This window comes from Dipteris shenzhenensis, chromosome 19 (genome assembly GCF_047967505.1).
Source record: "Dipteris shenzhenensis isolate YYH24624 ecotype China chromosome 19, Dip_SZ_1.0, whole genome shotgun sequence".
Taxonomy (NCBI): Eukaryota; Viridiplantae; Streptophyta; class Polypodiopsida; order Gleicheniales; family Dipteridaceae; genus Dipteris; species Dipteris shenzhenensis.
In genome coordinates, this window is record NC_141614.1 from 4349226 (window position 1) to 4372379 (window position 23154).

At 48.4% G+C, this 23154-nt stretch overlaps 1 protein-coding gene across 1 annotated transcript in view; it reads right to left on the reverse strand.

Moving 5' to 3' along the window:
- The window catches only part of LOC147889951 (cilia- and flagella-associated protein 52-like), a 472453-nt gene that overhangs the window by 413679 nt on the left and 35620 nt on the right, over positions 1-23154 (reverse strand). Inside the window, 2 exon segments of the mRNA XM_087391038.1 lie at positions 17156-17327; positions 17508-17779. Coding sequence (XP_087247164.1) covers positions 17156-17327; positions 17508-17779 — 444 coding nt within the window.

Genomic DNA, 23154 nt, shown 5'->3' on the forward strand with positions numbered 1-23154 from the left:
GATAGATGGCTGTTGGTGTTTGAGTTTTTTTTTCTGCACTGTTCGATTTTGCCAAGCTGTTTGGCCCTCACTGTAAATATCAGTGTTTTACCTCAAGGTGTACTCGGTTTTTTCTGCAATTTTCCATGCTGTCCCTTGTACTACAGCAGTTTATTTTTCACATCTCCACTTAATACAAATCATGGATTACTCCCACGGCCAACCACATGGTCTGTACTCTTTCTTTTTCCCACTCCATCACCATATCAATGGTTTGTAAGTTCATCTTTATTTTTCTTTGACGAATCGTCCAACCTTTCTATTCACCGGGACGGTGAATGATAGTGGCGGGGGAAACTGTTACCTTATCACACGACCACCTGTCGACAGGCGTTGACCACATGACGACATCTGTTGACCACATGTTGACCATGTGTCAACACAAGTTAGCCACGCGATCACACGGGTTCATCCAGGAGTACTGTCCGAGGCTGTCAACCATAGGTCGACACATGTCAACCACAGGTCGACACATGTCAACCACAGGTCGACACATGTCAACCACAGGTCGACACATGTCAACCACAGGTCGACACATGTCAACCACAGGTCGACACAGGTCAACCACAGGCCGACACAGGTCAACCAGGAGTACCGTGTCCAAAGTGATCTCATCAAGAGCTGCGCACATGGAGAGTGAGCTTAGCACATGGAGCAGTCAGGAGTATTTATATTACACAGTGGTTCAGTGATACAGTGGTGCAGTGATGCGGTGAACCAGCTCACCTGCACATGGAGAATTTACACCATCAGGCTGGCGAGTCAGGGAGTCAGAAAGTCGCCGGAGCCATCAAGAGGTGCGGTGAACCAGCTCACCTGCACATGGAGAATTTATACCATCAGGCTGGCAAGTCAGGGAGTCAGGAAGTCGCCGAAGCCATCAAGAGAGCCAGCGGCGCAACGGCTATCCTCAACAGCTAAGGAGATAAGAGGATGACCAATGGGAAGAAAGAGGGGGAATTCTCAGCGAAGAAGGGACCCTCCAAGGCGGGGGATGAGGATGAAGGAGAAGGGAGAGAGAAGGGGAGGCATTCGCATTCGGCATTCGGCATTCGAGAGGAGAGCGAAAGGGAGGAGAGTGAGGAGAGATAGAGGCTAGAGCTACGAGCTCGCCAAGGAGAGAATGTGGAGAGACTTGTGTGCACCTTTTGTCTACTATGGGGATAGACCTGTGTATTCTGCTGATTTGCGACTTGTGTATTCTTGTGACTTGCGACTTGTGACCTGGGGACACGTCCAGTGATATGTACATTGGCCAACTCGGTCACTTTCTCATCTCGCTTGTCTCTTCCGGATATGGGGATTGTTCACCAGTGTAGGATTTTCTTATTTTGCTTATGTTGTGGAGTTCACCGGTGATTGTCATTTAGCATAGTGCACTCGTACGTCGTTGTCCACTGCAGTATAGCATACGACACTCGCACACTACTGCACGGTGCGCTCTGCACGATCCATTGCATTAGAGCATTGCAAAACTCATGCTTCTCACGCCAGTGGCCTTTGGCCTCCGGTAACACTTCCGGAAGGATAGGAACCCCTCCCCCCCAAACAGTAGGACAGCTGCCCTTGCCCCCCTTCCTACCTCTCCTCCCCTCTCTTGGCTCCCCCTCCCCTCTCTATCGCTCCCCCTCCTACTCTCCTACCTTCCTATCTCTTGTTCCCTCTTTACCTCCCTACACCCCCCCCTCCTACCTCTCCTCCCCCTATCTATTGCTCCCTACCTCCCCACCTCTCTCTCGCTCTATACCTCTCTATAGCCTTCCCCTTCTCCTATCTCCCTACTCCCCCTCTCCCTAGTCCCCCTTTCCCTATCCTCTCTCTTCTCCCCTCTAGTTGTGGTCGTTCCCTCCATAGTATTCCTTTCCCCTTCCCCTTCTCTATCATCCATCCTCACCAGCACAGGAGTTGCTTTTGGCCCTTCCTCACATGGCTCCTAAAGGTGGCCAAGGATACACACATGAAAATACTAGCCAAAGGTGGCCAAGGATACACTGCATAATTATCATAGGCCTCTGATAGGGCTTCGAAGAAGCAGGCGAGTGGACCACCCAGAAGTGATTCAGCTCCGGGTTCATTCTCTGGGTTACCATAAAACATCGTCGTGCACATTTCCGCCGATGATGAACGGATGAACGGGATTTGGATGATATTGATTTTGGCAGGTCCTCTTCCAAACACCAAGTGGACTCCTTGCATGCTATGGGTTCCTTAGGATTGCATGGGGACCATGATTGATGACCAGTCTCAATCCCTCTTAACAGCTCCCCGACTCGTTCCACTTCCACACTATAGGTCACCTTCTCTTCCCTGAGATGACAGAGCAAATGGTACTTAGTCTATTTTAGAGTTTTTGTGTGCTCTAGTACTTCTACTTCATTTGGTTGAACATTTGAGTTGCAGTTCACTTGTGTTCACTTCTTGTTCTCTTGTGTTCACAACTCTTCTCCATTCTTGTTCCTACAGGTGGTATCAAAGCTAGTCCTTCCAGCCCTATCACTTGCTTCCCCACTCTCCCACGTGCTCCTATTGCATGTCTGTTGCAGAGAAGAAGTTAGTTCTTGGTGGTCGACTTCTCTTTTGGCTTTCCTGAGCTCCCACAAGCTTTGCGTGATCTTGAGCTTCAGTTTTGTTGCGAGATTTTGCACCAGAAGCACTCCTCAGCTGAGTGACTTTGTTTTGCGTTGCGCGCACAGTTTTTCCAGGCAATTCTGGATACCAGAAGTTCTATAGCTGCGACGGGCAAGCGAAGGAGTTTTGACTAGCTGTACTGGTGTTTCACCCCCATTTTGGGGCAGAAATTTTGTGCTTGATTGCATTTTGTATCCCAGAAAGGATTGAGGTTTGAGCAGAATTTTTGGGGCAGATTTATTACTATTTCACAGCAGACACTGTCAGTGAATGCCATTGCAGTGATGGCATAGCAATTAATGCTCTTTCAGTTGTCCATTTGCTGTCTTTTCCTTTGCAAGTACACTTGTAATTATTCTTGAGCTTGCAAACATGTCTGTCATTGAGAATTTTGGTACCATGACTGAGGCAGATAAGTTGGATGGACACAAGTATGCTTTTTGGTATTTACACTCAAGAATATATTGGTTGGAAAGGGCTTATGGGACATTGTGCATGGGGATGAGACTAGAATTGGTGCACGTAGCTCTAGTGCATCTTCCACTACCACTCACAGTTCTATTACCACTACTCATGTTGCTCCCATAGCAGATCAGAGGAGTTTTTTTTTTAAAAAAAATAAAAGAAAGAGACTTCTATTAAGTAAGAGAAAAAACCCACGAGAGCAAGCTCAAAGCGGAATACATCATGAAATCATGAGGATCAATAAAACCCCCTCAAAGTGAGGTGGAAAACAACCAATAAAACCCCCTCAAAGTGAGGCGGAATACATCATGAAATCATGAGGATCAATAAAACCCCCTCAAAGTGAGGCCGAAAGTGCCACCTCAACCCTGTAGGAGTCTCCGAGAAGAAAGGAGAATCCTTCCATTCCCTGAAGAAAGAAGCCCTCCTAGTTGAGGCTGCACAGGAGTCTCCCTGCATACTCGTCCATATGGCCATCAAAGTATGTACGGTGTCTGTCCAGATAGAATCTCCCAAGAGGTATCCACAGAGGCATGTACAGCTGTAAAAGAAAGGTGTCGTACCACATCCAATGAACAGGACTCAATTTGATGACGTCAAACCAAAATGGCCCGAGAGGAGTCAAGTCTCTCATAGAATACCTGAGACCCTGTAAAAGAAAGCCAAACCATTGAGCCCCATGTCATAAAGAATGGGGAGTGGGCAAAGTGACTGAAAATCCTGGCTACCCCCATCCAAATCATCCTCGCCTGTCTGCAATCCCATAAGCAATGTTGAATAGTCTCCGAAGTAGAGAGGCAACCAGGGCAAGTAGGGTCAGCTCCGAACCTGGATCTCCAAAGGTTCACTGCAATCCCACCATGAATAGAAAGCCAAAAGAAGAGAGTGATCTTTCTATTCCTGTGGGATTTCCAAAGTCTCCTCCAGAAGCACCTTTGCAGATCCGCAGTGATATCAAATGTCTCCGAATGAGGAACTCTGGAAGGTCTCCAATCTCTACTACTGAGCTGAAATCTCCTGGCATTACTGACCGTGTAACAAAAGAAGGGGATGCTCTTCTCTCAATGCCCTGCATCAATCGACTCCCACTCTCCAGGGTCCCACTGCAAATACCTAATGGGAACTCCCCCGAAGAGCCAAAACCTTCAAGACCCGGTGGAGACTAGTCGGGGGTCTGGGTCGAGGAACCACGCTGAATCTGATCCCTGCACCAAAAGACCTACAACCCTGATAGGTTGAAAAGCAGACTCAAGCAAGATGTCCTTTGTGGATCTGAGCAATTTGCCACCATCTTGCACACTAAAAACTAAAGCATCCTCTTGTGCATCTCGAAAGGCCAAAACCTGAAGCGGAACACCGCCTCTCCTAAAAGTATCTGCCCAAGTGGAGCAAGTGAGTGGCATATCATCTGTGTCTACCCACTCCTCTGGAAGAACTACCTCAATCTGCAAGATCCTCCCTACACTCCCTCTGAGATGTCCTGTCAACTGAGACTTGGTCTCCTTTGGAAGCCTCAAGTGGTCTGCCATGATCATCTAAAGGCTAAAACCTGAAGCAGAACATCACCTCTCGTAAAAGCATGAGTGGCATATCATCTGTGTCTACCTACTCCTCTGGAAGGGCTGCCTCAATCTGCAAGATCCTCCCTGCACTCCCTCTGAGATGTCCTGTAAACTGAGATTTGGTCTCCTCTGGAAGCTTGCAGAAAGCTTTCCAAGACCCCAAAGATGATGCAGGTCCCATCTCCCACCTAGACCACTGCATGTAGAGTGAGGCACCAACAAGTGGTCTGCCATGATCATCTAATATACTGTCATTCCACATGATCGGTTGCCTATTAATCTCTTCACGAGAGGAAGGAGGAATCCTCCGAAGAGTGCGCTCCTGAAACTAGCCCATGCTTTCAGAATGGCAACCATGAGAGGGGACGAAGGTGATCTAAGGTGTGCTATGGTGAAGATCCACCTAATAGTACTCATCTAGTCTCTTGCTGAAGAAGGTGTGGACCTCTGTATGCTGCTAAGAAGAAAGGCCTTCCACGGTTCCTACTCTGGCATAAGTTCCCGCACCACCATCTTGCATAGTAAAGCTCTGTACTGTAAATCTGGATCAATAATATTGAGACCCCCTTCCTGTGTAGGGAGGATGAGGGTCTCCCAAGCCATCCTGGCTAAGGCATCTGCTGTGCCATCAAGCCCACTCCAAAGAAAATTTATGATCGGTCTCCTGAGCTGAGTGATGCAGTCCCTGGAACGACACCAGCATGAACAAACAAACCAGGCCATGGCCAAGAGGACCTGGTTGACCACCACAACTCTAACTCTAGAGGCAAGATCCAGCTTGGTTGAGCTCCAAAAAAGGAGCTTCCTCCTGATGCTCTCCAACACGAGAGCAAACTGCTGCGTGGAAGAAATATCCAAGCCGACCTAGCAACCCAAATACCTGTCAGGCACACCGCTCTGAACCCAAGTGAATCCTATGTCAAGCCCCCAACCTGGAGTGTCCTCATCATTGATCCAAAAGCAATTGGATTTATGCCAATTTATCTGCGCCCTCGCCACCAAGCAAAATAAATCCAATGCTATCCTGAAAGAAGTGAGTGTCTATGGAGTGGCATCCAAGTAAACTGCTATGTCATCTGCCAACTCATTATCAAGTAGCTCCTCTTCCCTTTTGATGGGAAGTCTCAGCCCAAAGATGTCAGCTTGAGATCTAACATAGATACTCATAGCTTCGGCCACAAACAAAAAAGAAAAAGGAGCAAGGGGGCATCCCTGACGGACTGATCTAGAAATCTGAAATCTCTCACCCCATGGGAGAGGGGCCCTGCATCTACCGTGGGAGCATGGAAAGCATTCAGGAAGCTTCCTAAAGACCGACAGGCCCAAATGGTTCTTAATCTCAGAGGAAGTGCAGGGAGAGTCCAGCAGATTGATGCAGCCTTGCCTTTGGATTGGGCGGACACAGATGACATGCCTATTACTTGCTCCACATGGATGGGGGCTTTCTCCAGATTGGGAGTTCCTTTACAGGTCATTGCTTTTCATGACACACGTGAGGATGCCTTAGTCTTTGATGTTTCTTTGGGGGGTAGGCTATCCAGATCCACAGACGATATCTTGTTGGAGGTACCGTTTCAGCCAGTCAGGATAGTGGGCTTGATGGAGCATGGCTCTCTTTCACAGTGGTACTTGGATCCTGACCCGCTTCTCATCGGCCTGGGCTCATGGAGGCTGTGGCTCTATGGAGGTGTCCCAATTAAGTTTTTGCAGTGGGACAGTGGGGAACGGGAATGGATAGATGAAGGGCACAGAGAGAAGGGCATCCCCTTCTTTCGTTACACGGTCAGTAATGCCACAAAATTCCAGCTCAGCTGTAGGGGTTGGAGGCCTACCAGAGCTCCTCATTGGAAGAACTTTCAGATTTCTGCTGACTTGCAGGAAATTTTTTGGCAGAGGCTTTGGAAATCCCACCGGAATAGAAAAATCACTCTCTTCTTTTGGCTTTCTATTCATGATGGGATAGTAGTGAACCAATGGAGATCTAGGTTCGGCGGAGCTGACCCTTCTTGCCCTCGTTGCCTTTCTGCTTTGGAGACAATACAGCACTGCCTTTGGCATTGTAGACAGGCGAGAATCATATGGAAGGGGATGGCAAGATTTCTTAGCACTTTTATTCGCCTACCTTTCTACATGACCTGGGGATCACTGGCTTGGCTCACTCAGTCAGAGCCCCAGGTCTTCTTTGAGAGACTTGACTTGTATTGGGCTCTTCACATCCGATGACACCTTGTGGAGTCGTGCTCTCTAGAGGATGTTTCGACCACTCTCTTCAGGGCTGCTCATTCCTCGGTTGACTCTCCTTGGGAGGTCTTAGCTAGCAATATAGCATGGCACTTTTGGAGAGCCAGGTGCACTCAGGCTTTGGAGGGTTCTCAGGTTCACCCTTCTCAGATCTTGGCCAGTACTTGGACAGATACGGTACATACTCTGATGGCCATTTGGGTGACCATGCATGGATCATCTCGAGCAGCCTCCTCCAAGAGAGTTACTTTTCTCAGAGATTGAAGAGATTCTCCCTTCTTTGATGAGACTTCTACAAGGTTGAGTTGGCATTTTCAGCCTCAGCCTTGGTTTCTTTCTACCTGATTGCTTTGAGGTGATTTTATTACATGCTTAGGATGTTGTATTTCCGCACAGAGCTTGCTCTAGCGAGTTTCTTTCTTACTTAATAGAAGTCTCTTGTTTGCAATAAAAAAAAATAAGTACCTGGCTGTGGGCTGATCTATACAAAGAGGAAACACCTCTGATCCAAGCATCAGTAAAGCCAAAACGTAGAAGGGTGCCCTCCGAAAAACCACAATCTACTCTGGTGAAGGGCTGAAAGTGCAGTCCTGAACTCTGTGTTGGTGAAAGGTGCATCAAGCAAAGCATGCATATCCGGTTTCACAAACAAAGGGATACTCTGCCAACAAATAACCTGTCTAGCATCCTCTCTATCCCGTGTCTCAGGATTTAGCAGTAAGAAGGGCGGCATAAAAATCTAAAGCTATGCGCAAGACATCATCAGGATCTGTCTATAAAACCCCATGTGAGTCAATCAATTGGGATACATTCTCTCTACTATGTCTAGGACCAAGAGTAGAGAAAAAGTGTATATTGACTCTGCCACCCATCTGAATCCAGAAGGACTCCCATGCATGAAAGGCATACTCTGCTCTCTAATCAAGCAATATCTGCTGATGAGCCCTTGCTATAGCAAGGTGCTCCTGAATCCAAGCATCTGAAGGCCGTTTTTGCTCTTCCCTCTATGAAGCTGCCAATTGCTGGCGAACATTAATCTCACGTCTGAGAATATCTTGTCTCTTGGTACAAGCAACTGAGAGGTAGAAGTTGCTAATACCAGAAAGGGCAGTAGCTACATGTGATGGAGATGGCTGCCCACCTTGGACATGAGAGACCCATATCTGCAGGATTGGCTCTGTAAGGTCCTCCTCTATGTACAAGGCATCTAGAATCTTGATGTTGGCAGACCGGCCTCCCAGGTGAGGCTCTGAGATAGCCAGCACAACATGAAAGTGGTCTGAAGTGGAAACCCTAGCAGCAATGCATACCGATCCACCTCTATCTAGTGCCCAATCATCTACATAGAATCTGTCAATGCGTGCATGAATAGGCATCTTCTGCCTCCTGTTCGACCAAGAGAACAGGAGGGATTGTGGCTGAATAAGAAAGGCATCATCAACCAAGTATCTCTGCCATAGTAGTGAAAAAGGAAGGCATCCCAAGCTACTCTTTCCAAAGAGTGAAGTCCTCCTTCTCTACCCCTTTTTTGTCTGACGGTAACTCAACCATGTTAAAGTCACCTCCAATCATGCATGAATCCACAATGGGGGCCCAGGAGAGCAAATCCTTCCACATAATGACATGTTCCCCTCTAATGGTTGAGGCATATAGGTTAAGGACACCAACCTTATGCCCTCCAATCAGGAGAATAATCCACTGAGCTCTAGAGGGAATAATGACTCCGTGTCCAACAACTAAGGGGAGAACCGACTGCGAAACTCAAATAGAAGTGCCCCCCCTGGTGCCCAAGGCAGGCGACAAAAAAGTATAGCTAGAAAGCAAATTGCCTGACTTGGCACAATTTCTAGAATCCAGTTTGTGCTCCTGATTAAATAAGATATCAATGGAACCCACAGTAACACCTTGATGAAGCTGATCCCGGATCAGCTATCTACGACGGCGATGTGGGATGCCACCTAGGCCCTAAATGTTCCAACTAATAATCCTCATCGACAGGAGGATGTAGAGTGGAACACCTTACCTGACCTAGTGGCGGAAACAAACCCCTCGATAGGGGAAGACCTCTTGCTCAAAGAGCGAGGAATGGAACCAAGTGGCGTAAAATCAACAGGGGAAAGAACCCTGCCACCTGAAGAAGAAGCTCTATCGAGGAAACCCAATCACTGGCTCACCAAAAGAAGAGGGCACAAACTTCTCCTCTGGGAAATTTGAAGCATCTGCCAGGGCTGAAAATGAGTTCTTGTGAAGCAAGCCAGACAGTGGAGTGTGAAGGATCCCTTCTTAGGGAAGATAATCAATAGTGTAAACCATCCCCTTCCCCCTATCGAAGGGAGGAAGTGAGGACTGCTCTTGATCCTATGTTTGCCCAGTCACGGAGACCTCTACTGCCTCAAGGGGAGTGTTTGGCACCGCTGGTTCTAGGGCCCAGACGGGAGCTGTTGCTCCTCCCCACTCCCTTGCTGCCTACTCTCCCTCAGCCCTTCCCTCCCTCTCTCCCTTGCCCTCAGCCCATCCCCCTCCCCTTCCCTCAGCCCCTCCCTCCCTTCTCCTCCTTTCCCTCTCAACCCGCCCCCTTCCCTTCAGCCCGCTCCCTCTCCTCTCCCTCTCAGCCTGTGCTGCCGCCCCCTCCCTGCCTCTCAGCCCACCCCCTCCCTGCCTCTCCTTCCACTCCCTCTCCTCTCCCTCTCAGCCTGCGCTGCCCCCTCCCTTCCTCTCAGCCCGCCCCCTCTCAGCCTGCGCCGCCCCCTCCCTTCCTCTCAGCCTGCCCCCTCCCTGCCTCTCCTTCCTCTCCCTCTCCTCTCCCTCTCAACCTGCGCCACCGCCTCCTCCCTCCCTCTCCTCTCAGCCTGCCCCCTCCTTGCCTCACAACCCGCCCCCTCCATGCCTCTCCTTCCTCTCCCTCTCCTCTCCCTAGCCTGCGCACTCCCTCCCTCTCAGACCGCCCCCTCCCCTTCAGCCTCTCAGCCTCTCCCCTCTACCCCTCCCTACCCCCGCTCCCTCCTCAGCTCATATCCCTGTTCTCTACCCCCCTACCCTCGTCTTTTTCCTTCCTCATTCTCCCGCAGCATTTTTTGGAGAGGAAGGAGGCCCTAAATTGTTAGAGTCAGCCTCCTCACCTCGATTGGCGATGGAAATTCCATCAGCCAATCCTACTCCACCTCCACCGGCCGCAAAAACTATTACTTTTTCTAAAGACGAGTTGCAGCAGCAGCTCAAGAAGGATGTAGAGATTGAATGCTCTACCACGTTGCTAGCACACATCTTTGAGCCTCACCCCTCTAGATCCCAAGCCAGAGACTGGATGCTTGCGGCTCTTCCCCCCAGACCTCACTTCATGATTGTTAGATCTTCGTTTTTTGGGACAAGGTTTTTTCGAGGTTGTTTTTGACACTCCAGAGGCTGCGAGCACTGTGCTTAAAGCTGAGTTTTTACACCTGGGACACAGGAAAATCTTCTTTGATGCCTTTGATATTGGTTTCGACCCAGTGGAGGCAGATAAGGAAATCTTTTTGCTCTTCATCAGATTTCCCGGGCTTCCCTAGGTTTACCATCGACTTCTTTCTATTATTGGGGAGCATTTTGGCATGGTTGCTGAGATCCCACCCCTCCCTGGGTTGCCATTGACTGCAGCAGAGGCAACCAAGGCTGATGGGGTACCTAGAGTTAGGGTCCTCTGTAAGGATCCTAACCTCAAGATGGACCATGTTATGATCCAAGGCCCGGATGGTTCCTTTTTTCACAAGAGAGTAGAGATTTCAGGTAGACAGGACAAGTGCAGGATATGCAGGACCATTTGACACTTTGCCAGGGATTGCCCCAGGAAGAAAAAAAGGCCCAAGAAGCCCTCTAGTACAACTACTGCCCCACGGCCTCGACAGGCGGGTGGTACAGGTCCAACAGTTGCTCCTCGGCCTCGACAGAGGGGTGGTACGGGTCCAGCACGTGCTCCTCAACCTCCGCATGGCGGTCCTCCTCAGGATGGTGGTGGTACAGGTCTAGCACCTGCTCCTCGGCCTCGACAGGGGGGTGGTACAGGTCCATCACCTGCTCCTCGACCTCCTCCTACCTCAAGGGCACACGACGCATTCCAGTGGGTTCCGATTCGTGTGCAGGTCCCTCCTCCTCTTCACGAGGATACACTAGTGGACTCTGCTTCACCTTGAGCTGTCCCTCCAATCTCACCTCGTACAGTCCGAGACAATGAAGCTTTGATCTCCTCCTCGGTTGTAGCTTCTTCCCTAGAACCAGTAGGGCCAGACACTCTCCTTGAGGCAGTAGAGGTCTCCACGGCTGGGCAGACACAAGACCAAGAGCAGTCCTCACTTCCTCCCTTGGATAGGGGGAAGGGGATGGTTTACACTATTGATCCTCTTCCCTCAGAAGGGATCCTTCGCACTCCGGTGTCTAGCTTGCTTCATAGCAACTCATTTTCAGCCCTGGCAGATGATTCAGATTTCATAGAGGAGGAGTTTGTGCCCTCTACTTTTGGTGAGCCAGTGATTGGATTTCCTGTTGACAGGGCTTCTTCTTCAGGTGGCAGTGTTCTTTCCCCTGTTGATTTTCCGCCACCTGGTTCCATTCCTGGCTCCTCGAGCAGGAGGTCTTCCCCTGTTGAGGGGTTTGTTTCTGCCACTAAGTCTAGTAAGGTGTTCCACTCTACATCCTCCCGTCGATGAGGATTATTAGTTGGAACATACAGGGCCTAGGTGGCATCCCACATCGCCACCGTAGACAGCTGATCCAGGATCAGCTTCATCCAGGTGTTACTGGGGGTTCCATTGATATCTTATTTATTCAAGAGCAAAAACTAGATTCTAGAGATTGTGCAAGGTGAGGCAAGTTGCTTTCTGGCCATACTTTTTGGTCGCTTGCCTTGGGCACCAGGGGGGCACTTCTATTTCAGTTTCACAGTCGGTTCTCCCCTTAGTTGTTGGACACGGAGTCATTATTCCCTCTAGAGCTCAGTGGATTATTCTTTTGTTTGGAGGGCGTAAGTTTGCTTTCCTTAACTTTTATGCCTCCAACATTAGAGGGGAACGTGTCCTTATGTGGAAGGATTTGCTCTATTGGGCCCCCATTGCGGATTCATGGGTGATTGGAGGTGACTTTAACATGGTTGAGTCACCGTTAGACAAAAAAGGGGACAGAGAAGGAGGACTTCACTCTTTGGAGAGAGCAGCTTGGGATGCCTTCCTTTTTCACTTCTGTGGCAGAGATACTTGGTTGGACGATGCCTTTCTTATTCAGCCACAGTCCCTCCTGTTCTCTTGGTCAAACAGGAGGCAGCAGATGCCTATTCATGCACACATTGACAGATTCCATGTAGATGATTGGGCACTAGACAGAGGTGGATCGGTATGCATTACTGCTAGGGTTTCCACTTCAGACCACTTTCCTGTTGTGCTGGCTATCTCAGAGCCTCACTTGAGAATCCGGTCTGCCAGCATCAGGATTCCAGATGCCTTGTACACAGAGGAGAACCTTACAGAGGCAGCCCTGCAGACAGATATGGGTTTCTCATGTCCAGGGTGGCCCGCCATATCCATCACATGTAGTTGCTGCCCTTTCTGGTATTAGCGACTTCTACCTCTCAGTTGCTTGTACCAAGAGACGAGATATTCTCAGACGTGAGATTGGTGTTCACCAACAGTTGGCAGCTTTGCAGAGGGAAGAGCATAAACATCCTTCAGATTCTTGGATTCAGGAGCTTCTTGCTGCAGCAAGGGCTCATCAGCAGATATTGCTTGATCAGATGGGTGGTAGAGTCAATAAACACTTTTTCTCTACTCTTGGCCCTAGACATAGTAGAGAGAGTGTATCCCAGCTTATTGACTCACATGGGGTTTTACAGACAGAGCATGATGATGTCTTATGCATAGCTTCAGATTTTTATGCCACCTTCTTTCTACTGATCCTGAGACACAGGATAGAGAGGATGCTAGACAGGCTATTTGGCAGAGCATCCCTTTGTTGGTGAATCCGGATATGCATGTTTTGCTCGATGCACCTTTCACCAACACAGAGTTCAGGATTGCACTTTCAGCCCTTCACAAGGGCAAGTGCCCAGGTTCCGGATCGCCTCACCCCTTCTTTTTTCATTGCATTTTGGGATATGATTGGAGACTACATTACTTCAGCCCTACAGGGCATTTGGGACTCTGGTGAGATGCCTGTGTCGCTTACAGAGATTCTCATCCACCTTATCCCGAAAGGAGGTTGCAGAAATCTAGTGTCCCACTATCACACTTCTTGGGACTTGGTACAAGATTCTGGCTAAGGCAATCAGCCTCTGATTGCAGCCCCTTCTCCCTGATCTTATTCATGACACTCAGACGAGATTTGTGCATAGCGAAAACATTTTTGATAACATTTTCTCTTTCTGGGAAGCTTCAGAGTGGGCCATGCAGAGTGGCCAGAATCTAGCCATTCTACTTTTGGATTTTGAGAAAGCTTATGATAGAGTAGATTGGGATTTTTTGGAGGGCACCCTTCTATGTTTTGGCTTTATTGATGCTTGGATCAGAGGTGTTTCCTCTTTGTACAGATCAGACCACAGCCAGGTACTTATTGGTGGGGTAAGGGGTGACAGATTTCAGATTTCGAGATCAGTCCGTCAAGGATGCCCCCTTGCTCCTTTCCTTTTTTTGTTTGTGGCCGAAGCTATGAGTATCTATGTTAAATCTCAAGCTGACATCTTTGGGCGGAGACTTACCATCAGAAGGGAAGAGGAGCTACTTGACAGTGAATTGGCAGATGACACAGCAGTTTACTTGGATGCCACACCACAGACGCTCACTTCTTTCAGGACAGCATTGGATTTATTTTGCTTGGTGGCAGGGGTGTAGATAAATGGGCATAAATCCAATGGCTTTTGGATCAGTGATGAGGACACTCCAGTTTGGGGGCTTAACATAGGATTCACTTGGGTTCAGAGGGGTGTGCCTGTCAGGTATTTGGGCTGCTAGGTCGGCTTGGATATTTCTTCCACACAGCAGTTTGCTCCCGTGTTGGATAGCATAAGGAGGAAGCTCCTTTTTTGGAGCTCAGCCAAGCTGAATCTTGCCTCTACAGTTGTGGTGGTCAACCAGGTCCTCTTGGCCATGGCCTGGTTTGTTTGTTCATGCTGGTGCTGTTCTGAGGACTGCATCATTCAGCTCAAGAGACCGCCGATCAGAAACTTTCTTTGGAGTGGGCTTGATGGCACAGCAGATGCTTTAGCCAGGGTGGCTTGGGAGACCCTCATCCTCCCTACACAGGAAGGGGGTCTCAATACTATTGATCCAGATTTACAGTGCAGAGCTTTACTATGCAAGATGGTGGTGCGGGGACTTATGCCAAGGTAGGAACCGTGGAAGGACTTTCTTATTAGCAGCATACAGAGGTGCACACCTTCTTCAGGAGGAGACTAGATGAGCAATATTAGGTGGATCTTCACCACAGCACACCTCAGATCACCTTCGTCCCCTCTCATGGTTGCCATTCTGAAAGCTTGGGCCAGTTTCAGGAGCACTCTTCAGAGGATTCCTCCTTCCTCTCGTGAAGAGATTGATACGCAACCCATCATGTGGAGTGATAGTATTTTAGATGATCATGGTAGACCACTGGGTGCCTCACTCTACATGCAGTGGTCCAGGTGGGAGAGGGGACCTGCATCATCTATGGGGTCTTGGAAAGCTTTCCATAGGCTTCCAGAGGAGACTAAATCAAGGTTGACAGGACATCTCAGAGGGAGTGCAGGGAGGATCTTGCAGATTGAGGCAGCCCTTCCAGAGGTTTGGGTAGACATAGATGATATGCCACTCACTCGTTCCACTTGGGTAGGTACTTTTATGAGAGGCGGGGTTCCGCTTCAGGTTTTGGCCTTTTGAGATGCACACGAGGATGTTTTAGTTTTTAGTGTGCAGGATGGTGGCAGATTGCTGAGGTCCACAGAGGACATCTTGCTTACGTCTGCTTTTCAGCCTATCAGGGTTGTAGGTCTTTTGGTGCAGGGATCAGATTCAGAGTGGTTCCTAGAGCCAGACCCCCAGCTACTCTCCACCGGGTCTTGGAGGCTTTGGCTCTATTGGGGAGTTCCCATCAGGTCAGTAATGCCAGGAGATTTCAGCTCAGTAGTAGAGGTTGGAGACCTTCTAGAGTTCGTCATTGGGAGACATTTGATATACTACGGATCTGCAGAGGTGCTTCTGGAGGAGACTCTAGAAATCCCACAGGAATAGGAAGATCACTATCTTCTTTTGGCTCTCTATCCATGGTGGGATTGCAGTGAACCTTTGGAGATCCAAGTTCGGAGCCGACCCTACTTGCCCTCGTTGCCTCTTTGCTTCGGAGACTATTCAGCATTGCTTATGGGATTGTAGACAAGCGAGGATAATTTGGATGGGGGTAGCCAGGATTTTCAGTCACTTTGCCCACTCCCCATTCTTTATGACATGGTGCTCAGTGACTTGGCTTTCTCTTACAGGGCCTCAGGTATTCTATGAGAGGTCTGACTCCTCTCAGGCCATTTCGGTTCGTCTTGTTTGTTGGATGTGGTACCACACCTTCCTTTTACAGCTGTACATGCCTCTGTGGATACTTCTTGGGAGATTCTAGCGAGCATAGCATCCTGGCATATTTGGAGAGCCAGATCCACAGAGGCTTTGGAGGGTACTCAGGTTCATCCCTCGCACACGTTGGCTAGTATCTGGACAATCTGGACAGACACCGTACATACTTTGATGGCCGTATGGACGAGTATGCAGGAGAATCCTGTGCAGCCTCAGCTAGGAGGGCTTCTTTCTTCAGGGAATTCTCCTTTCTTCTCTGAGACTACTACAGGGTTGAGGTGGCACTTTCAGCCTCAGCCTTAGTTGTTTTCCACCTCACTCTGAGGGGGTTTTATTTATCCTCGTGATTTCATGATGTATTCCGCTTTGAGCTTGCTCTCGCGGGTTTTTTCTCTTACTTAATAGAAGTCTCTTTCTTGGAAAAAAAAAAAAAACGCAGTGGGAGAAGGAAGAGGGGGGAGATAGGAAGAAGGAAAAAAAGGCAAGGGTAGGGAGCACGGTAGAAGGAGGGCTGAGGCAGAAGCGGGGGGAGGGAGCAGGGTAGAATGAGCGGGGGAGTGAGGAAGGGGAAGCGGGCTGAGAGGGGAGGGGGCAGCTGAGCAGGAGAGGGAAGAAGGAGGTAGAGGAGAGGGAAGTAAACACAGGGGGGTAGAGGCGGGGGTAGGGAGCGGGTAGAGGGGAGACGTGTAGAGGCGAGGGGGAAGGGTAGAGGCGAGGGAGGGGTAGAGGTGGGGGGAAGGGGTAGAGGCGGGGGAGGGTATAGAGGCGGGGGGAAGGGGAAGAGGCGGAAGAAGGGTAGGGGGAGGGAGGAGGCGGAGGGAATGGTAGAGGCGGGGGAGAGGGGAGCGGGGGAGAGGTAGAGGTGGGGGCAAGGGTAGAGGCGGGGGTGAGGGGAGCAGGGTAGAGGGAGCGGGGGAGTAGGGAAGAGGGAGCAGGGGAGCAGGGTAGAGGAGGAGCAGGCTGAGAGGGGTAGAGGAGGAGCAGGCTGAGAGGGGTAGAGGGAGCGGTAGAGGGGTAGAGGGAGCAGGGAATGGGGTAGAGGGAGCGGGGGAGCAGGGCAGGGAGGAGCGGGCTGAGAGGGGAGGGGGTGGGCTGAGAGGGAGAGGAGGGGAGGGGGCAGCGGGCTGAGAGGTGAGGGGGCGGGCTGAGAGGGAGAGAAGGGGGAGGAGGGGAGAGGCTGAGGGCAGGGGAGGGGGAGTGGCTGATGCAGAGGGAGGGGGCTGAGGGAGGGACTGAAGGAGAAGGGGCAGCAAGGGAGCGGGGAGGAGCAGCAGCTCGGACTGTGACTTGCTGCGTTTTGCTAACTATAGGTCTAATCAGAGCAGGTTTGATTGCATTTCGTGATATACATTTTATTATAAGGTAAATGTCAATCTTGTGTGTAAGTTTATATCAATGAAAAATGGTAATCAATGGTGTTTCTAGGCAATATAACCCATATATATCATATTCCAGACCAAAAATTTAAAAGTACATACACCTTTAAGATCAGTCTCTAGAAATGTATTGGTCATTATAAATATATATTCCGACAATTTTACCTTATAATAAAACGTAGATCACAAAATACAATCTGAAAAACAAGTGAGTATTATCCATGCGACATTGGGAAATTTCCATTATCTAAGAAGAATCAATATATTCTGTAATCTGTGGGAGGTACAAAACCTTGATACGAAGTAGCTCATGCCCCTGAGATAGGTGCCAAAGACGAATGTCCTCATGTGAGCAAGTGGCAAAGACTTCACTATATCCTGAAGGAAATGCAATGTCATTGATCTTGTCATAATGACAAGTGTGGATGAGTTGCACTTGCATCACGTTCTTTTTAGCTTCATACCTGTGTTCATTTAAACTCAATAGCCAGAAGGTTTTCTGATACATTAACCTATTTTGTCGTATGTAAATGAAAGAGCGCAAGGAAGGACTACAAGCTATGAAGATCTCTGATAAAGAAGTAACGCAAGAAGCTTTCCTGAACAAGATTTAAAATTTCAAAAAGTATATATGACCATTTTACCTTACAAAATACATGTTACACAACGATGTGCCTGCATAAAAATCAAAAGATTCTGCTTTCACACTGCTGCATACTGCAACAATGGAGGTTACTCCACCTTCGACTTTAGTTGTGCAAATAGACTTCAAAGTATCTGACTTGACAAGTGCAATGGTTCCATCTCCACCACCTGCAAGCAGATCTCCAAGAGGAGTCATTGCACAGTACAATATTCCCATCTCAATTTTGGTCTTTGGCCCACCATGGCGAAAAACTTTTGGTCCAAGACTAACCTGTTCACAAGACAAGTGTGCATGATGCCAATTTAATATGATCTACTTATGTTATAGGGAAAATCCCAAAACTTTTTGACATCGTTTTCATCATTCTTGGGAAAAAATCCAAATTAAGTGGGAATAAGGTAGGACAAAAAAGAAGGGAAATCAAAGCCAAATTTGACTTCAAATTTGAATGTTAATGTTATGCTCAAGACGAGATAGCATGACCTTGGAAGGCTCAATCGGCATTAACTTGTAAGTGGCCAACATTTCTATTGTAGTTGGATTGCGCTCTATGTGTATGGCCAAGAAGTTATATATCAAGGTTGTCGGTGAGGGTGATTACATGACTAGGTGAGTCTAAAGGCCAAAGGCCTAGGTTCTCCGACTTGTGAATTGTTCCTAGGGGCAAGTGATTTAAAGATATCCCAAGAAGGGGTAAAGTGGCATATAAGGAAGGCTTTAGAAATTGGACTTGTGGCAATCTAGACTCATCTAGAGAACTGGGGGACTTGTAGAAGTAACCACACAAACTAGCTTTTTTTGCTTTGCTTGTGCTGAGATATAAATTTGTGTTTATCAAGCTAAAGGAAGCTCATCAGGCCTTGTAAATATAAGTCAAGCTCCTTGCTCATTGCATCATTGTCCTGGTTTCTTTCTTGAATTTATGGAGAACAAATCAATGTGTCAAAGATGGAGTTGATCTTGCTTATGCTCAGTGATTACCCTTGTGTTTATGTTTAGATTTCTATCACTTTTGTTCTCCTCATCGTTCTCCTCAGCCAGCTGCAGGAATGCTCAGTCAGGCTGTGCTAGACTATATCAAGACTATGCTTTGCCAGGCCTCACATATCATCCTCCAGGTTTAAATCGAGGCCTCGGCAGGTGATTCTCAGGCCCTGCCTAAAATATTCCCAGCTTGCATGTCCAACAAGCCTGCATATCTACTTAGCTTGCCTATGCAAATGCTTTGCCTGCTTACACCAATGTTTAATCTCATCGTTCAGTTTAGCCCATGCTTCTATTTTGCCATGTCTATGCCAATTCTCGTGTCACTTTCCATGCTCAGCTTGATCAGAGTGTGTCTAAGGGGGGGGGGGGGGGGGGGTTCCTAACACTTTCGGAAATATTACATGAGGCCTAGGGCCACTGGTGCGAGAAGCAAGTAAGACATGCCATAGGTGTCACTGATGGTTCGTAGGTGAGTGCTAGTCGATGGTGTCAACAACTATGTGCAAGCGGTACAAGTGCTGAAGTGATGTGAGCAAGAAGAAGACCAAAGCAGAACAACATCATAAAAGCCAACCATCGACATGAACTGAGCAGAACTTCAACCACATGACATAGGGTCCGTTGTACCAAGTGAAGGGAGAGGAGGGGAGGAGAACACAACAAGAAGAGATCTTAGAGAAGAGAGCATAAATATGGGAAGTAGCATAGTTCATTAGGAAGCAAGATGACCGATACACCCAGAGAAGATACACACGAGGCGAGCTCTTGACTCCCCCTCTCACTCCCTCCTCATGCCTTTTGCCCCCTGCTCGAATGTCCCCCCCCCCCCCCCTCCATTTGCCCCTCTTCACCTTCTCCTCATCTACTCCCCCACTGGAAATCTCCTTTCCTTCTTCCTATTAGATGTCTTCCTGCATCCTTAGCCATTCCATTGTTTGTGGGCTGCTTCATCCTTGATGGCTTCTGCAACACTCCAGCCTGTTCTGAGTCAGTGAATCTCGTGCTCCACCTATACCTCTTAATTGTTGGACTGCTTCCCATGTGCACCAACAAGTATCGCCTGTGCGCCTATGCACTCTACTAGACTGCTTCCCACATGCACCAACAGGTGTACTCCTGTTCACCATTGTGCCAGAATGCTTCACTCTGATCAACTTTGACCATGGTCGGTCGAGGTTGAGGTTTGGTACTCTTCAGTCATGTATTGCTCCCGTCATATCCAAGTCATGTCCAGGTCCAAGTCATGTCCAGGTCCTTTACAAGTCATGTAATGTCAAGTCATGTCTAAGTCATGTCAAGTCATGTCCAAGTCATGTCCAAGTCAAGTCAAGTCATGTCCAAGTCACGTACTATTTGCTCCAGAGTGACCAAGATGTGAACACATATGTGAACACGATGCGACTAGGTATGACCAAGGTCTAACAACCTTGGCATGTTGCTCAGGTGACCATGATGTGACCCAGGTGTGACTATTGGTGGGAGTTCCTGACCGGAAACTCAAAGTACAACAGATCCCCCGCCACTATCATTCACCGTCCCGGTGAATGACTGAGGTTCTGTGTGATAAAATTTTAAGTATAAATTGCAAATAAGAAAGTGACCTTGAGTCTGACATTCCCAAAATTGAGAAAGAAGGGGCCCATGGTCTTACAACTCCAAAACTTAAAAACAACTGGCTCATGGCCATACAACTACAAAACTGAAATCAAAATGGCTCATGGCCATACAACTCTGTTGTACTCAAAGTCTCCGGGACTCCCACCAAGAGTCACACCTGGGTCACATCATGGTCACCTCAGCAACATGCCAAGTTGTTAGACCTTGGTCATACCTAGTCGCATCATGTTCACATATGTTCACATCTTGGTCACTCTGGAACAGACTTGGACATGACTTGGGTATGACGGAAGCTGACTGAAGAGTGCCAAACCTCAACCTCGACCCACCATGGTCAAAGTTGATCAAAGGGAAGTACTGGCGCAGTGGTGCACGGGGTACACCTGTTGGTGCACATGGGAAGCAGTCCAGCTGGTGCAATGGTGCACGGGGTACAGCTATTGGTGCACATGGGAAGCAGTCCAGCTGGTGCAATGGTGCACGGGGTACACCTGTTGGTACACATGGGAAGCAGCCCAGCAGAGTGCACAGGCGCACAGGCGGTACTCATTGGTGCATAGGGGAAGCAGTCCAACAGTTAAGAGGTATAGGTGGTGCACCAACCCTCGCAACCAACTAGTGTCAAGAGCGCATGGAATAGACAGGAGAACACATGGAGCACGGGATTCATTGACCTAGAACATGCTAGAGTGTTGTGGAAGCCATCAAGGGCAAAGCGGCCCACAAACGGTGGAATGGCTAAGGATGCAAGAAGATATCCAATAGGAAGGAGGAGAGGAGATTGGCAGCAGGGGGTGGAGCAGAGGAGGAGAAGGTGAAGAGGGGGAAAGGGGAAAGGGGGGAAGGACATTCTGGCAGGGGCGGGAGGTGTGAGTGAAGGAGTGAGAGGCTAGAGTCAAGAGCTCGCCTCGTGTGTATCTTCTCCGGGTGTATCAGTCATCTTGCTTTCTAATGAATTAGGCTACTCCCCATCTCTGCTCGCTACTCTAAAATCTCTTTCGTTGTGTTCTCCTCCTCTCCTCTCCCTTCACCTGGTACAACGGACCTGTGTCATGTGGTTGAAGTTCTTTGCCGTTCATGTCGAGGGTGTTGAGATATCGAGCTCCACTCGTGATATGCCAGGGTGACCGTTGTGCATTTATGTCATTGACTTGTTAGCTGCAGATGCGGTTGGTACACCGCCCATGAATAATAGCTGGATGACAGCTATCCTTATGTACTCTAGTTCGTGGCTCAGTTAGTATGCCACCTTAGTTAGCTGAGTCTGGTTTGAGACCCACATATAGGGTTCTCCTATTTCTTTGTACTAGAGTTCTTTTGGCTTTCACAACTAAGAAGAAGAAAACTATTTTCAGCCTCCACCTTTGTGTGTATTCCCCCATTGTGTATGTAAGAAAGCCGCAAGTGAGACTACTTCCTTCTCTCCCACTATCTTTACATGGTATCACAGCCTGGTTTGTGGTAAGGAGCTCAAGAATGCAAACCAAGTTCGCGGTGTCCTGGTAAGAGGACCAGTGTTGCTTTCCTTTTTCGAGTTTGGGAGCAAATCTATGCAGGTAGCACAGCCGGAAGTGTAAGAGTGCACTGTCTCAGATTGAGACTCCCTTCGCGGTGTGGCGAGAGGGCAGTATATGCTGCGGGCGAGGGCGAAGGCCTCAGTGACTTTATTTTTCTGATTTGAGGCCATTTCTGGGCCCGTTTTGGAGGCGGAAGTTCTTCGCAAGCACTGAGAAAAAGGTCCTTCTTTTGCTGTGCGACCACTGTTCTGCAAGTCAGTGGAAAGTTGCCGCAGAAATTGCATTGTATGCCTGTGTGCAGAGATATTGGGAGTTACAGAATCATCCTTATTGCTTGTTCATGCAAAATCGTCATTGTGGTCAAATACCACTTTCGTCAGTTTTGCAGATTTGCCCTTGTGAGGCAGAAGCTGTGTTTTTTGCAGTGACAGAATATTTTGCAGTGTTCTGCAATGGCGTCAGATTCTCTTTCACAGATTGTCACTGAAAAGCTTGACAAGAACAACTTCCAAGCATGGAAGTTTAGAATGACAAATTTCCTTATGGGAAAAGGCTGTTGGGAGTTCATTACAGGAAATGAAGAAGAACCAATTCTTCCTAATGTTCCCAATCAATAGGAAATGCAGGAATTTAAAGGATGGCATGAGAGAGCCAGAAAAGTTATGTATTGGCTGTCTATCAGTATTTCAGATTCTATGATTGTGCATATTCAGGATGCAAGTATGCCAAAGGAGGCATGGGATACTTTGGCAAAAATGTACAACACAAATACGCGAGCCAGGAAAATGCAGCTCAAGCAGGAGTTGCACAATGTGCAGAGAGAAAATATGAGCATCAATGACTACCACATGAAGGTGAAGAAAATTGCAGATGCACTTGCTTCCATTGGGTCGCCAGTGGAAGATGATGATTTAGTTTTTGTGACCTTGAATGGTCTAGGAAAGGATTATGCACAGTTCCGAACATCCATTGCCGTCCGTGAAAAATTTTCTGATTTTGAGGAGTTGTTTGCTCTTCTAATTTCTGAAGAGCAGAGAAATGGTGGTGCATCTTCTTCAGGAGGAACTTCAAAAGAAACTGTCTTCTACTCAAATACTGGAAGAGGTAGAGGCAGAGGTAGAGGAGGCCGACCGTGGTAGAAATCAGAATATGCAGCAAACTCAAGAAAACCAGTCCTATGGAGGAGGACGTGGTAACTCTAGAGGCAGGGGGAGCCAAAGAGGTCGTGGTGGATGGCAGAGAGGCCAAAATGCAAACAGCAATGTTGAATGCTACTATTGTGGTAAAATGGTTCATATGGCTAAAGACTGCTACAAAAAGCAGAATGACATTATGAATGGAAAATTGTAGCAAGGCAATTATGCATCCTCTAGTAGACAGGGTGATGACAGAAATGATCATTTGTTTATGGTGCAGCACATGACCAATTCTGTGACAAGTGCAGAAGAATGCAATGATGTGTGGTATGTTGACTCAGGTGCGTCAAACCACATGACAGCTCATGCAGAATGGATGCAGGATGTA